This window comes from Asparagus officinalis, chromosome 4, assembly GCF_001876935.1.
Source record: "Asparagus officinalis chromosome 4, Aspof.V1, whole genome shotgun sequence".
Classification (NCBI taxonomy): domain Eukaryota; kingdom Viridiplantae; phylum Streptophyta; class Magnoliopsida; order Asparagales; family Asparagaceae; genus Asparagus; species Asparagus officinalis.
Genome location: NC_033797.1, coordinates 33,897,587 through 33,913,371, shown reverse-complemented (window position 1 = coordinate 33,913,371; position 15,785 = coordinate 33,897,587). Strand labels below are relative to the sequence as shown.

Genomic DNA, 15,785 nt, shown 5'->3' with positions numbered 1-15,785 from the left:
GGGTAGAGTTTTGGTATTCATATAAGTCTTTTTTTTACTAATAGGACCCTCTAATAATTTTGCATAAAAGTCTTGTTACTTTTCCTTATATGTATATAACCAAATAAAGGACAAAGTTTGAAAATCGACCCATTTACAAAAATAAATGCAAAAATCAACCTCTTTTCAACAAGGGTTGGGGTAGAGTTTTGGTATTCATATAAGTCTTTTTTTTACTAATAGGACCCTCTAATAATTTTGCATAAAAGTCTTGTTACTTTTCCTTATATGTATATAACCAAATAAAGGACAAAGTTTGAAAATCGACCCATTTACAAAAATAAATGCAAAAATCAACCTCTTTTCAACATATTTGTCAAAATCGACCCATTTTCAGTCATATGGCTGAAACTGTGTCGATTTTGACCAAAAAACTCACGAAACTTTACGCGACTTCAAGTCCCATGAAGTTTAAGACCCTCTAATGAAATTTGATTAACGGTTCCAACTCTTTCACGGGACTTGAAGTCCCGTGAAATTTGTTTAAAACTTCCTGGAGAAATTGGTCGATTTTGTTTAAAATTTGTTTAAAAACTAGAAATTCAACGGAAACTTCACGGGATTTCATGTCCCGTGAACTTACACAGGTTAATTACCTGGCTGCTAACTTCACGGGACACGAAGTCATGTGAAGTTTCAGTTATTTTTTGGTTAAAATCGAGCCAGTTTTAGCCAAATGGCTGAAACTGGGTCGATTTTGACAAATATGTTGAAAAGAGGTTGATTTTTGCAATTATTTTTATAAATGGGTCGATTTTCAAAATTTGTCCCCAAATAAAACCTAGAATTATTACATCAAGTGCATTGAAAATTTATTTTTTACTAGAGGTGCATTTCGGTTCATATCCCTATGCAGGGTTAAAAAAATAAGACTAGCGTTAATCTCTGAATTGTATTACAATCTCCTGACACCATTTAATTTTACGCGGCTAAAAGGTGCATGCGGTAGCATTTCCATATATACACAATCCCTCAGATCTCAGTGTCATTCAATCTGCATATGTGAAGTGTACCTTGTTAGTCTAAGTTTGGCCAGTTTCCAACAATCCATTCTTTGAGACTCGATAATGCATGTTATGGTGCTCTGGTACTAGTAGTAGGTTCACACAGTTGAGCATTCATGTTAGCACACAGAAAATGGGTAATAAAAATCTTCAGGCTCTTTTCACAATTGAAAAACAGAGCAACATCGTCTTTTTGGAAAGTTGCCATCACTTAGGTGTGCAGTGACCTCTTGTTTTGGAAAATTGTAAAGTAAACATTTTTATATTTTCTTAATTTATTTCCAAAATTGTTTTAGGATTTCAACAATTGGATTTTCTATGAACAATTGAGACTTAGAAACTTTCTTACATTAAACTAGCTTCCTGTGATTTTTAACCATAGTCTTAGGAGTTCAATTACAAGGTTTCGTCATAGGAAATTTGTTGCTATCGGTGTCTTTTGTACGGCAAAAGTTCTTATGCCATAAAATCTATAGCATAAATGGTACCATCAAGCATTTTGTCTGCTATCTTCTTTAAGTTATGCTCGTACCCCAGGAACAGAGTTGTCAAATATAAATCAGTGATCTATCATGGGATTAAATAAAGTAAATGGGAACATATGACAAAGACATTACTTTGAGTAAATCATTTAAACTTGTCTCTGGTCTAAAGCATGTTTATCAATCACCAGAGACATTGGTATGATGACTTTGAACAGAATTATAGTTTCTTAGGACTGGTAGGGAGATAGATCCTCATCTTTCACTCAAATTATATTTATAATGTCTTATAATTATATTAATTTTGGTGCAGATGGTCCGTCGCATTGCTGTTGAGGATGTTAAGCGTGAAGTGAAAATATTGCAAGCCCTAAAAGGACATGAGAATATTGTTCATTTCCATAATGCATTTGAAGATGATGATTATGTGTATATTGTGATGGAGTAAGTTGACATTGAACCTCCTGTCAATCTTTATACTACAAGAACTTGAACTTGCAGTTATTTTCAGAACTTATGTAGCTGACAAGTTATTTTTAAGTTTTGAGTATACACCCTCTGTCTAAATTAATATCAATCTTGGACGTATGTTCTTTATTGTACTTCAATCCAAGTTCATTCATTAATTTTAATTCAAGATTCCTGGTTAATAAGTAATCTTTTCTACAACTTTTATTGATAATATTCATGATGGTGTATATGTTATGAAAGCAACGTGTGAGTTTCTGAAAATGGATGCAGTATAAACTAATGCTTTATTTAAAATTCATTTGAATTGTTCTTAAGTGAAGGTTAATTTCTATGTAGCAGGAGCATAGCTGTTTCTTCTGCTCGATGATATGAGAATACTTATAGAGGATCATGTGTTTCTATCTATTATAGAACTTCCTTATTACTATATGGTTCCAATTGTTTGCATCAAACGTTTTGAACTGAAGATTTAAAGTAATACTTAGTTTAATTGGTCTTGTCTCTCCTGCTAGATAACTTTGCACTAGAAAAATTCTTCTCTCTGAAATAATATTTACTTGGATAAAATTTTGAGATTTTCTTGTATCTTTCTGGATGAATATTGCATTTCGCACTACGGTAGCAGTGACCTATGGTTATCATCCATTCCATAACATAGTGGCTTGGTAATTTTTAGGTAGTTACTTTCTGTGTACAATATGCAACTCAGACTTGCACGCCTCAGTATATGGTGATCATGTTTTCTGTTATGTTTTCCTATGTTCAGATTATGCGAAGGAGGAGAGCTACTAGATCGAATTTTAGCCAAGTAAGACTACTATTCTGAAATTTTGTAGACTTTATAAATTTTTCCTTTCTTTTCATCTTGTAAAGAGCAAACTTATTTTCCTCGAGGATTTGAGTGTCATTTATTGTGGGATTCACATTTAGTTCTTGCTTGAAGATCATCAATGCTCGTCTGCCATAATTTATCAAAAATGGATAAGATGGGTAAGTTTCTGAGGTGCTTTTATCATTTCAGGAAAGATAGCCGTTATACTGAAAAGGATGCTGCAATAGTAGTCCGTCAAATGCTTAAAGTGGCAGCTGAGTGTCACTTGCATGGTTTGGTACATCGAGACATGAAGCCAGAGGTAGATTAGCCAAACACCAATCTTTTTTATAGTTGTCTGAGAAAAAGCTGGAAGTTCTTTGATCCATATTAACATAATACACATTTTTGCAGAACTTTCTTTTTAAGTCAACAAAAGAGGATTCACCACTCAAAGCTACTGATTTTGGTCTATCAGATTTTATAAAGCCTGGTCAGTATAAGAAGTTGTGAATGCCTGCAACTTGTAGCATAATAGAACAATGAAACTTAAAATCCAGTATAAGATGGAAATTATTTCTAGCAAGGGATGTTACTGTGTGAAACAGTTATACTTATGTGGCATGTTTCAGGGAAGAAATTCAAGGACATTGTCGGGAGTGCTTACTATGTTGCTCCTGAGGTACTGAATCGCAACTCTGGGCCCGAATCAGATGTTTGGAGCATAGGCGTCATAACCTACATATTACTTTGTGGAAGACGACCCTTCTGGGATAAAACTGAAGATGGAATATTCAAGGAGGTAATTTTACATTTGATGGATATTAATAATAACTCCAGATAATTAACTCCATGTCAGCTCAAACTCATTTAATTTACTGAATATAGTTAGTCTTAGAAATTAGTGATGAATGTTTTTGGATTGCATGTACATAGGATGCAACCTTTACATTAGCTTACAAATCCTGAAACATATATCTTTCTAGCTCATCGAATCCTATGTTCTAGCTTACTAATCCAGAGAGCTTATTCACGCAATAAGCTCTCTGACAGTCTGACATCTTTCTTGTTCCGATAGGACCTAATATAATTTTTTCTATGGTGTTAACTTGCAGGTTCTTAGAAATAAGCCAGATTATCGTCGGAAACCCTGGCCAATAATAAGTGAGAGCGCCCAAGATTTTGTTAAAAAGCTACTGGTTAAGGATCCTCGTGCAAGGCTGACTGCAGCTCAGGCTTTGTGTATGTATCACATTTTCATCCTTTTAGAGTTTTAGAATATGGAGTTCATCTAAGAGTTGATAGGGATTATGATTTCTTTTTAAACAAACTATGAGGTTTTATTCAGACTTTTTATCTCTTAATTTGCCTTATGTGTTTTAGTCCCTTAATTACCCTTTACTTTTTTGCTAGTCCCAAGAATCTTAGTTTTCAATATTAATTGTTCAGACCATATAAGATTAAACCTAGGTAAATTAAAACATGGATAGTGAGAATGTTCCTATAACCCTAACTGAGAATGAGTTTAGAACATTTTTTTCCTCCATCAAATCAACTGTAATGGTCTTCCCATCTCCAACTCTATTTAAAGTCTTAATCTCATTTTCTTGTAAGATAAGACCTATATTCTTTAACCCACAATTTTCATTCATTGAAAGGAAAATGGTGAAGATAACTCCTGCAGGTGGTTAATGGATGGGCAAAAAAGTCCTGGCATCACTCTTAGTGAGACTTGATGGAATATTCTGAGTATCAGTGCTTTCATCAAATCTATTAGGCATTTTAGGGTAACCGAAATGATTCAAGGACTGACATGGAGATAAGGTTAATTTGAATGACAATTTAACAATAGTCTAGTTAGCAAGTCTTAAGTTGTAAAATTTATGATTTCTATTAAATATCAATGCGTTCCTTTGTCTTTCTTCCTTTCACTTTCTTTATTGGCACTTATAAACCTTGATAACCTTGTCAAAATAGTCCTTATCACCTTTTAGCTACCTTGTGAGTGATGTGTGAAATCTTTCTGACAGATGCATATTCTTGCAGCACATCCATGGGTAAGAGAAGGTGGAGAAGCATCAGAAATTCCATTAGATATATCTGTGCTATCAAACATGTGTCAATTTGTGAAGTACAGCCGTTTTAAGCAATTTGCACTTCGGGTAGATAACCAAAAACATTTTTGTGGAATTTTATAGAGCTGTTAAACATGTCACTTATTTTAAGATTGTTATAAAACCATTTATGTGCAGGCGCTCGCGAGTACACTCAATGATGAGGAACAGGCTGATCTACGTGATCAGTTTGATGCAATTGATGCTGATAAAAATGGCTCCATCAGCCTTGAAGAAATGAAACAAGTACGTTATTGTCAATTCATATAATGGTAAATTATAAATCTGAGTGTTGAAGCAGCTTTTTTGGCATATTTGTTATCTGACATTTCCCTGATCCATCCTAACCCTTATTAAGTAAGTAATTTTTGCATCGGGCTGTTGACTGGACAATCAATGTTAGATTGACAGTGGATTTAAGGACAAGTACATTCAGACCATAAATTGATGGAGTCATCAGTGGGATGGATCTAGTGGCTTAACTGAAAAACGTTTATTTTACTCTTGGAACTTAATCTCTTTCTTCACGCTAGTTAATCTTGAACTGTTTACTGATCAAACATCGAAGTACCTCATTTCAGAATTATTGTTTACTTTTAAACAAATTTGATATCAAAATATAGAAATGAATTGTATTTCTGTTGGAAGATGAATAGAATTCCCTCTTTCATTTTGTATCTGGATGGAAACTTTTCATGGGAATGTAAGATTAACTTGACTGCAGATCCACGAATTGAATTGGAATACAAAATACTCAATAGTAGATCCTAAGCTATAACTGATAATACGTGGAGAGATACCTTCTTATTGAGCATTCTTGTTCTACAATTGACGAACATATGGTAGAAATTATTATTTTTTAAGCAACTCTTTTTTAATTTATTTGAACAAAAAATATCTAAGTTCTAGCAGGTGAACTTCTGATTTTTGTAGTTATCTGACTTTCAAAATAACAGCTCCCCGCACTGCCAAGAACATATGTTTTCTTATATTCAAGTATATAATATATTTTGAACACTTTTTTTATATAGCCTCACCAACATCCTTTGTTCTCTAAGAATGTTTTGATTATCTCCTTACATATTTATGTAACGAATGAGATATCATATGTTGTTTTCATTTGTGTCCTGTTATATTTGTTAATAATGCAATATTCTTATCATCTCATGGCCGAAGTAAACAACAATGTTACAGGCACTTGAGAAAGACTTTAGTTGGAGCTTGAAGGAACCACGTGTTTTGGAGATTCTTCAAGCGGTAAGCAGTCCTGTCACTTCTAGAGACGTGCTGTGTAATTATTAGAAAGACTGACTTGCTGGATATTGTTTGAATTACTGAAGAGAATATGCTACAAGGGAAAGAAATACCCTGGTATGCACCGTGCAATCAATCTATTTACAAAGACAAAACTAAAACTAAACACCTTAAATCATTTTTTTGGATTTGGATTTCTCTCACTGAAGTTGCATGGATACGGGTACGTGTATAGGTACGGGTATAGGACATGGCAAATTCATAAGAGGTAGGGTACGATGACACGGCTATGTATATGTCAGGGCCGGTTCTGAGATTTTAGGGGCCCTGTGCGAAAAGTAAACACATGACACTTCTCAATAAATTCCAATTTGCTCTTTTGGAGGAGAGAGTGACGGCCATATCTGATTTGTGATTCTGTGAAGATCAATAAATTCCAATTTGCTCTTTTGGAGGAGAGAGTGACGGCCATATCTGATTTGTGATTCTGTGAAGATTGGTTGCTTCTTTTGAAGGAGGGGTTTTGACGTGGACGGTTGAGATTAAGGGGTTTGTGAAATAGACGGTCCATATTTGCTCTCCCTATATATATATAAATATAAATTAAAAAAATTTGGGGCCCCCAAATTTCGGGGCCCTGTGCGGGCGAACAGGTTGAACTCCCCAAGAGCCGGCCCTGGTATATGTATGTTATATATATTTATATGTATTAAAATTAACAATTTATATAAGATCAACACTGTTTTCAGTTACATTAGATCAATATATAAAAAATACATGTGAAGTGTAGCATATACATCCAAAAAGGTGTAAGAGAAGTGTTTTAAATTAAAACTTGCATCATATAATTGAGTATACGTCTGAGTAGGCATATATTCAAGAAGTGTCCAAGAAGTTTGGATATAAGTATGGGTACGTGTCAGGTATGGGTACTGCTTCTGAAAAGAAGTACCAAGGTACTTGTACCCTAGTTAGTAGACGGTTCAAACGATCATTATAAGTGTCCACTATTTATGTGGACAGTTGTGATTCTTCCAAGTGTTAGATAGAATGGTACAATGGATTATGATGTCGTATTTGAGTTGAATCACAACCATCATGGAATACTGTGACGGTTAAGATTATCCCACTGGCCTGTTCCATATCCAACAGCATATGAGACGATCCTTTTTTTTGCATACTATTAATTGCTAGACTATTTGTTGACATATTAGTATTAGTTAGGACTTATTTGTAAGTTGTGTAAGGGGCCTATATAAAGCCCCAAGAGATCTCATAATGAATTAGGGTTTTCACATTCTTTATGGTATCAGAGCCACCAAAACCCTAGCCGCCGCCCCCCCCTCCTCCAGCCGCTGCCCCCCCACCCTCTTCTCCGCTCAGGTCCAGCCCCCAACTACCACCCATGCGGCAGAAGCGACCTGACCCTCGAGACACTGCCCTCCCACTTGTCTGTCCGGATTGTAGTCCCAAAGCAGCCGCTGTCCAAGAAGCCCTGACCCCATTCTGTCCCTGACCGCCCGGCGTGCCCCGACCCCAAAACAGGCCCTTTCGCGATGCCATCCAGATCCCCGACCTCATCCCCATGATCTCATAAACGCGACCCGCTTGATCTCCTCTGTCGCGAGCAAACCGGAAGGATCCCTCCCACGAAAAACCCGTGACGCATCCGACGAAACCGCCACGCGGCCAAAACAGCCCGTGATCTCCTGTCCGAATGCACCCCAGGTGGACGCACAGCAGCGAAAGCACCCCATCTGCCGGCGAAAACGCCCTCTGATCTGCCCTCCTGTCCGAGACTACACAGAAAAACCATTCGCCCAAATAGCCCATGTCCTACCTTTCCCCACCTGACGCGAGACGCAACCCCTGCCGGCCCACGGCCCTCTAGCGCTGCCACCCCCGTCCAACCCTGTCTCTAGCCGCTGCAGGACGTCGTCGAGCGCGACCCCCCCCTGCTGCGCTATGCCGGACCTAGAGTTTGGCATGGGTTCCCTCGACTCAGTCCTCGAACTGATGACAGGAAGAGTATATATCTCACATCGATGAGATATATAACTATTTTTGGTTCTTGTTTCCTCTGAGAAACGAGAATTTGTTTGAGATCCTATTCTTGTTGTGTAGCAGAGGTGCTGCCGAAATTTTCACTGCACACAACAAGGGTCGGAAGAGAAGGTGACCAGGTGTTGGGTCTGAAACCTGTTCGATGGAGGAGATCATCAAGAAGTTGAACCCTGCGGAGGTGTCAACTTTGATGAAGTTAATGAAGTTGTCGGCTGGTGAGAGCGCGACAAAACCATCGAAGAAATTGGAGCTTCCGACCATCGATCTGAAGCTTGATGGACCGAGTACGTACCTGAGCTGGTCGCGGCGGGTGAGATACACCCTTGCAGGGAGGAACCTGGAGGGTTACTTGACAGGAGAGGTGACAGAACCGGAGGAGGACTCGGAGGGAAGAGATGAGTGGAAGTTCACTCATATGTTGGTGTACATCTGGCTTCTCAACTCGTTGGTCCCGACGATCGCCGCCACGGTGGATGGCATTGAGAGGGTGAAGGACGTCTGGAAAAAGTTGAGGAGGACATATGATGGAGTGGGGAATAACCTGAGGGTATTCCAGATTAAAGGAGAGATCGACACCACAGTCCAGGGAGAGAGGACTGTAATATGCTACAGAGCTGGAGCGCCTGTGGCTGGATTATGATCATTTATCTCCCCGGGCTAGCTGCAAAGACCCGGGATGTAAAGAGCGGGAGGCCTTTCTACAAGAGAGGACTATGGTGTTTCTTAAAGGATTGACGTCAGAGTTCGCTCAGCGTATCGCATTGCTGCTAGCTCAGCCAAAGATTCCCACACTTGAGGAGGCTGTCTCTGCTATGATCCAGGAGGAGACTCGCATTCGGCTGCAGACGGGGACAGGTGGACTTCCTGTGGTGAAGTCAGCACTGGCAGCCTCTAGCAACACTGGATCTAGGGGAGAGACCCGACAGTGTTACAACTGCGGTGCGGTGGGTCATCTAAGGCATGCTTGCACCAAGCCATCCAGAGAAGGAGATTCGGGTGGACGTGGACAGTTCGGAGGTCGTGATCGTGGTCGTGGGGGTCGACGAGGTGGAAGAGGAACAGGAAATCGGGTGAATCTGACAGTAGCAGAAGAAGAAGAAGCTGAGGTGGTCTTTACAGAGGAGGATCGTGCTCTCCTCACGATACTCAGGAAAAAACAGCAAGTAGCAGGGGATGGAGATTTGAGGAATGGGACTGCGGAGGCATCTACTTCGTTCTTCGCCAGAGGCAACACTGCTACCTATGCTCATCCGACCAAAGGTACTGATGACATACATGCTCTAGCTTCTATGTCTCCCGACAGATCATCAGAGTGGATAGTCGACTCTGGTGCGTCTCGTCATGTGACAGGTAATGCTAGTGAGTTCTCATCATATACTCACTTAGCATCGCCTGATAGTATTCAAACAGCTGATGGTACGTTTCAGCCGGTGGTTGGTAAGGGTACAGTCGATTGTACTGGTTCTGTAAATTTGTCCAATGTTTTGCATGCTCCTTCCTTTCCAGTCAATTTTTTGTTCATTAGTTCTATCATCCTCCAACAAAAATGCATTGTTTCTTTTGATATTCCCAATGTGATTTTCCAGGAGAAGGGGACAGGGCGGAGACTTGGGACTGGCACATGGCGTAGTGGACTGTGGTATCTGGATCGTGAAGGGCTGGATTCAGCATTGGTGTCAGTCATAGAGGAAGCAGGAGTAGGATATAAAATGAGTGCTGAAAATGAATTAATGCTTCATCACCAGCGTTTGGGACACTCATCCTTTAGTGTTTTAGGTAGATTGTATCCTTCTTTATTTGAGAAAGCAAATAAACAGAAACTTGTGTGTGATGCATGTGAGTTTGGAAAGCTTACTAGAAGCTCTTATGTTAGTTCTAGTCATAGAAGTTCTCATGCATTTGACTTGGTACATTCAGATGTTTGGGGGCCTTGTTCCACAAGTTCTATGAATGGATACAAGTATTTTGTTACATTTATTGATTGCTTCTCTCGTGTTACTTGGTTATACCTGATGAAGAATAAGAGTGATGTGTTTGGGTGCTTCCAAAATTTTCATAGGACTGTTCAGACTCAATACGGAGCAGTGGTGAAAGTATTGAGGTCAGATAATGGGACAGAGTATACCAACAAAGCCTTTGAAGAATATTTGTCAGCTCAAGGAATACATCACCAGACGACCTGTCCATACACACCAGCTCAGAATGGGGTAGCGAAAAGGAAGAACAGACGTCTTTTAGAGGTTGCTAGAAGCATGATGATCTCTATGAATGTTCCAGAAACATTATGGGGGCAAGCAGTATTGACCGCAGCAGCATTGATCAACAGAATGCCCTCGAGAGTGTTGGATTGGAAGTCTCCGTGTGAGATATTGAAGGGAGATAATGGTGGGATCCTTCCACTCAAAGTGTTTGGCTGTGTGTGCTTTGTGAAGGACAACAGGCCATCTGTCGGGAAGCTTGCACCTAGAGCTGTGAAGTGTATCTTTGTGGGATATTCTGCTACTCAGAAGGGATATGTTTGCTGGAGCCCGGTGGAAAAAAGGTTGTTTGTGAGCATGGATGTGCACTTTCGAGAACTCGAGCTATATTACACCCGAAAGGTAACTTCATCCGTTGGTAACTCGCCTAATACTGAAAGTATGAGGCGAGAGGAGGAGAATGGTGAGAGATTGGTAAATATGGAGAAATCAATGTCTGAGAATGGTGAGAGATCAGAAAAATCAATATCTGTAACGATTCCTTGGGAAAGAGATTTGGTTGAGGAGGAGCAAGAGAATGAAGAAGAAGAGGAGAATGAGACAAGAGGTGTTAGACCAACGGCTCAGGAGGAACTACTTACTATTAGTAGGAAGGGGAAACAAATTGCGGGAACAGTACCTACAGTGCCACTGGTGCCAAGTCTCTTGCCAACGCCTGCCCCGACTCCTGAGACACCTACACCACCACCAGATTCCTCTCAAGGTGATTCCATTCCTCTTCCTACTCATCCCACACCAATAACTGTACGGAGGACTACTCGCAGTAATGCGGGAAATCCTCCCGATAGATATGGTTGGGATCTTGCTTAGTTCGTATCATATTCTAACATCCACCCTGTATATGGAGCATTCATTGCATCACTGGACTCTGTTACTATACCTAACAATTGGCAGGTTGCAAAGAAGGACCAGAAATGGAAAGCTGCTATGCACGAAGAGCTAAGGGCCCTTGAGAAGAACCGCACTTGGGAGTTGGATGCAAGTGGGTCTTCACTGTGAAGCAGAATCCAGATGGACAGGTTGAACGCTACAAAGCACGTTTGGTGGCAAAATGATATAGTCAGACATATGGCATCAACTACGATGAGACTTTTGCACCGGTGGCAAATATGAGCACTGTTCGGACCTTAATCTCTCTGGCAGTAAATGGTGGATGGAAGCTACACCAACTAGATGTGAAGAACGCATTCCTTCATGGAGATCTAGTGGAGGAAGTATACATGGAGATACCACCAGAATTCGGTACAGATCAGACAGTGGGAAAGGTCTGCAGATTGAAGAAGTCTCTCTATGGGCTAAAGCAGTCTCCTCGTGCTTGGTTTGACAGATTCAGGAGGGCGATGATTGGTATGGGATACCAGCAGATCAGCGCCGATCATACCGTGTTCTCTCGAAGAAGTGGGGGTCACATCACCTTGCTTGTAGTATATGTGGATGGTATGATTATTATAGGGGATGATGAGAAGGAGATTGCCCAACTCAAAGTGAGACTGGGTAAGGAGTTCGAGGTGAAAGATCTTGGTTTGTTTAGATACTTTCTTGGAATAGAGATAGTTCGAGGAGCGGAGGGGATCGTCCTATCCCAGAGAAAGTATGCACTGGATCTTCTCAAAGAAACAGGAATGTTAGGATGCAAACCTGCAACTACACCGATCGACCAGAAGTTTAAGCTGGGTGCTGAAGCTGGAGAACCAGTTGATCGCGATAGATACCAAAGGCTAGTGGGCAGGTTGATCTATCTGTGTCACACACGTCCCGATATCTCTTTTGCAGTGAGCGTGGTGAGTCGCTACATGCATGATCCAAGGAAGGGTCACATGGACGCAGTGTACCAGATTCTAAGGTATTTGAAGAATGCCCCCGGAAAAGGGCTAATCTTCAGGAAGAATGAACACATGAGCATTGAGGGCTATTATGACTCTGATTGGGCTAGCTGTGCTAATGACAGGAGGTCCACCTCAGGATACTGCATCTTTATAGGAGGCAACTTAGTCTCGTGGAAGAGCAAGAAGCAGTCGGTGGTGGCGAGATCGACAGCTGAGGCAGAGTATAGAGCTATGGCCTTAGGAGTTGCTGAGTTGCTATGGTTGAAGAGTATGCTGGTGGAGCTGAAGCTGGATCAAGGAGCTAAGATGAAGTTGTGGTGTGACAACAAGTCAGCCATAAGTATTGCCAACAACCCAGTGCAGCATGATAGAACCAAACACATCGAAATCGATAGGTTCTTCATCAAAGAGAAGTTGGATAGTGGACTACTGGAGCTAAGCCATGTTTCGACTAAGATCGATAGGTTCTTCATCAAAGAGAAGTTGGATAGTGGACTACTGGAGCTAAGCCATGTTTCGACTAAGGACCAGGCAGCAGATTGTCTGACTAAAGGACTTAGCTCAGTAGATATGATTAGAGGATGTGACAAGATGGGCTTAGTAGATATCTTTCGCCCATCTTGAGGAGGAGTGTTGACATATTAGTATTAGTTAGGACTTATTTGTAAGTTGTGTAAGAGGCCTATATAAAGCCCCAAGAGATCTCATAATGAATTAGGGTTTTCACATTCTTTACTATTCTGTAAAAGTTATCAACTATATATGGTACATCTCCTTGTTCTGATAAGAGATCATTTCATGGTGCTGAATTACCTGATGAAGGAAATTTTTATGTCTTCTCTCAAAAGTTCTACAATATCAATGTGACATCCTTCATACGGGTATATCCATTCGGACAGGATAATGTCCAAGAAGATGGCTCGAGGTATCAACACAACTAGGAAGTCTAATATGTGTACTGTTCATCATCAAAGACAACCTCCTAGCAAAGTTACCGGGGGATAGTACATCATGGTAGATATATCTTTTCACTGATTCTAATCATTCTTATTATAGAGTCATTATTTTTATCCCAGCATGGTGGATTCTGTAGTCATGTCTAACAAAGCCGCAATTGTCTTCTGAGAAAGCAGTGGGTAAAATGGTTTATATTGACCATTATAGGACAGCTAGAATGCTGATACATGCAAATGCACATGTAACGAAACAGAAATCTTGAACCTCAAAACAAGGTGTTTGATGAGGTCTAGTAAATTAGTTATATCAGACTTAATTTTTTGTTTTTGGATCTATAAATTTCTCTGTGATAGTTTCTTAGAGGATCTATAGTACTTTTTTTGTTTTAAATGCGGATCCTCATTAATCTAGTTAAGAATCCTTATAAGCGCATGTTTTTTTTAATAAGGTTTTCTCTTCTCCGGTGGTGGAATCCTAACTGTGCATCTGTTTTGTTCTAGTTAAGAATCCTTATAAGCGCATGTTTTTTTTAATAAGGATTTCTCTTCTCCGGTGGTGGAATCCTAACCGTGTATCTGTTTTGCTCTTTCCTTTTGAATTCTTGACACGATGCATATGGAGCAGATAGACACCAACACAGATGGGCAGGTGGATTTTTCTGAATTTGTGGCAGCTACATGTGCATCAGCTGGAGGAGCACGACTCTGAAAAGTGGAAACTCCGTTCTAAAGCTGCCTTTGAGAAGTTTGATGTGGACAAAGATGGGTATATCACACCTGAGGAACTACGGATGGTAACTTCATTTGCATTTACCTTCTTGTTTCTGTTTAGTCCATGACAATGTTAAGCTTTCATCTCCATAATACATACATACATCTAAACGTTCTGGAGGCTTGTATTTGATCCAAATCTAACCATAATCTAGCAGTTTCACGAAATCCCTCTAAGTTTAGCCGGCTATAAGATAACCCATCTAGAGTTNAAAAGGTAAAAGACACCCTTTTAAACACTCGACTCGGTAAATTAAGCGAAATTAATCATTAATTAAATCCCTTAATTAGACCAAATTAGAGAGGTTTTGTGAAAGTTAGCTTTTAATTTAATTTAATTAAAATAAAGAATATGAAAGGGGTTTTTCTATTAGGGGCATTTCGGTCATTTAGATGCATGTGACCTAACGGTGTGATTATCTGCAGTACACAGGAATGAAGGGTTCAATTGACCCCTTATTAGAGGAGGCTGACATCGACAAGGATGGAAGGATAAGTTTAGCCGAATTCCGCAGGCTCCTGAGAACTGCAAGCCTGAGTTCTCGTAATGTGCCCGCTCCTTCCTGTTTCAAGAATTCAGGCAAGTTATAGAACACGTCGATCTTCATCCAAACGGGACAAGAACAAGCTGATAGCGCCTATGAGCACCAAAATCTGCTTCTTCTTATGCAGGCTCACGTTTGCTATTGAGATGTTATCTTGAAAGACCGGCTATCCTTTTGTTTCCTTTTGTACATTGTAGGTGGAACACGAGAGGATCTTCATGCCACTCATGATCCTATCTAATTATTATATACAAATTAATATGGTTACATGCTACTTTGTAGAGACTTTGTTTATAATAGTGTTTAGTAACGGATAATGGTTTCTGCTCTTTGAATGCCCTTGTTCTTTACTGGATGTTCCTTCTTTACTGGAGTACAAAACGCAGATCGCCATCTGTCTCCTTGGGTACACGAGCTTAAATTGTACGCTCATCCTTATCAAATTCCAAATGCCTACGGGGGGTTAGTCATCTAGAACTTAAAATTAGAACTGGGATAATTTATGGGATAAATTTTTAAGGTGTTAGTCACATAGAACTAGAAAATGAGATATTTTTTTATAGTGTTAGTCAAGTAGAACTTTTGTAGAACTAGAACTGTATTATTTTTTTGGTGCGTTAGTCAAGTAGAATTCTACTAGAATTAGAATTGGGATAATTGGTTATAATTATCCCACAAATTATACTACCTATATATATAACCATAAGTTCTTCTCTCTCAAATTATCCCACACATTGGAAAGAATACAATTGGGGAAAAAAAGTGAAACATCACCTCCCTCCCTCTTGGTTAGTTTCTCCGCCTAGAAAATTTCTCTGCCATGAAGTCAATCATCCGTTCATTTTTTCTGTCTTTACTTTGTTTTTGTGATGATTAGATCTTTTATTATTATCTTCAAGATGTATTACTTTATTGATAGCTTTTTGACGTTAAATTACTTTATTATTATTTGTTTGATCTAAGTTTTCTCTCCACAACAGTGGTTTAGGTTAAGAATATAGTGTTGGTGGGTTAGTGCTAAAGATATGCGGGCTATTTATGTTTTTTTTATAAGTTAGAAAGCAACTTTGCGATCACATTGATGATTAGATGTTGAATGGTTAATGGTGATATCTATTATTATTAAATCGGCTCAGTAAATTGATTGGGATATTTATAATTCATCTGTCGATCATCTGTTTAGCGGCCAT

The 15,785-nt window shown here is 39.5% G+C and overlaps 1 protein-coding gene across 1 annotated transcript in view; it reads left to right on the top strand.

The window, feature by feature from the left end:
• The window catches only part of LOC109837153 (calcium-dependent protein kinase 18-like), a 21,454-nt gene extending 6,530 nt beyond the window's left edge, over nucleotides 1–14,924 (top strand). Inside the window, 12 exon segments of the mRNA XM_020405268.1 lie at nucleotides 1,839–1,969; nucleotides 2,763–2,804; nucleotides 3,018–3,129; nucleotides 3,222–3,300; nucleotides 3,440–3,609; nucleotides 3,923–4,049; nucleotides 4,854–4,969; nucleotides 5,060–5,167; nucleotides 6,116–6,178; nucleotides 13,905–13,951; nucleotides 13,953–14,073; nucleotides 14,477–14,924. Coding sequence (XP_020260857.1) covers nucleotides 1,839–1,969; nucleotides 2,763–2,804; nucleotides 3,018–3,129; nucleotides 3,222–3,300; nucleotides 3,440–3,609; nucleotides 3,923–4,049; nucleotides 4,854–4,969; nucleotides 5,060–5,167; nucleotides 6,116–6,178; nucleotides 13,905–13,951; nucleotides 13,953–14,073; nucleotides 14,477–14,641 — 1,281 coding nt within the window. The 3' untranslated portion in view covers nucleotides 14,642–14,924.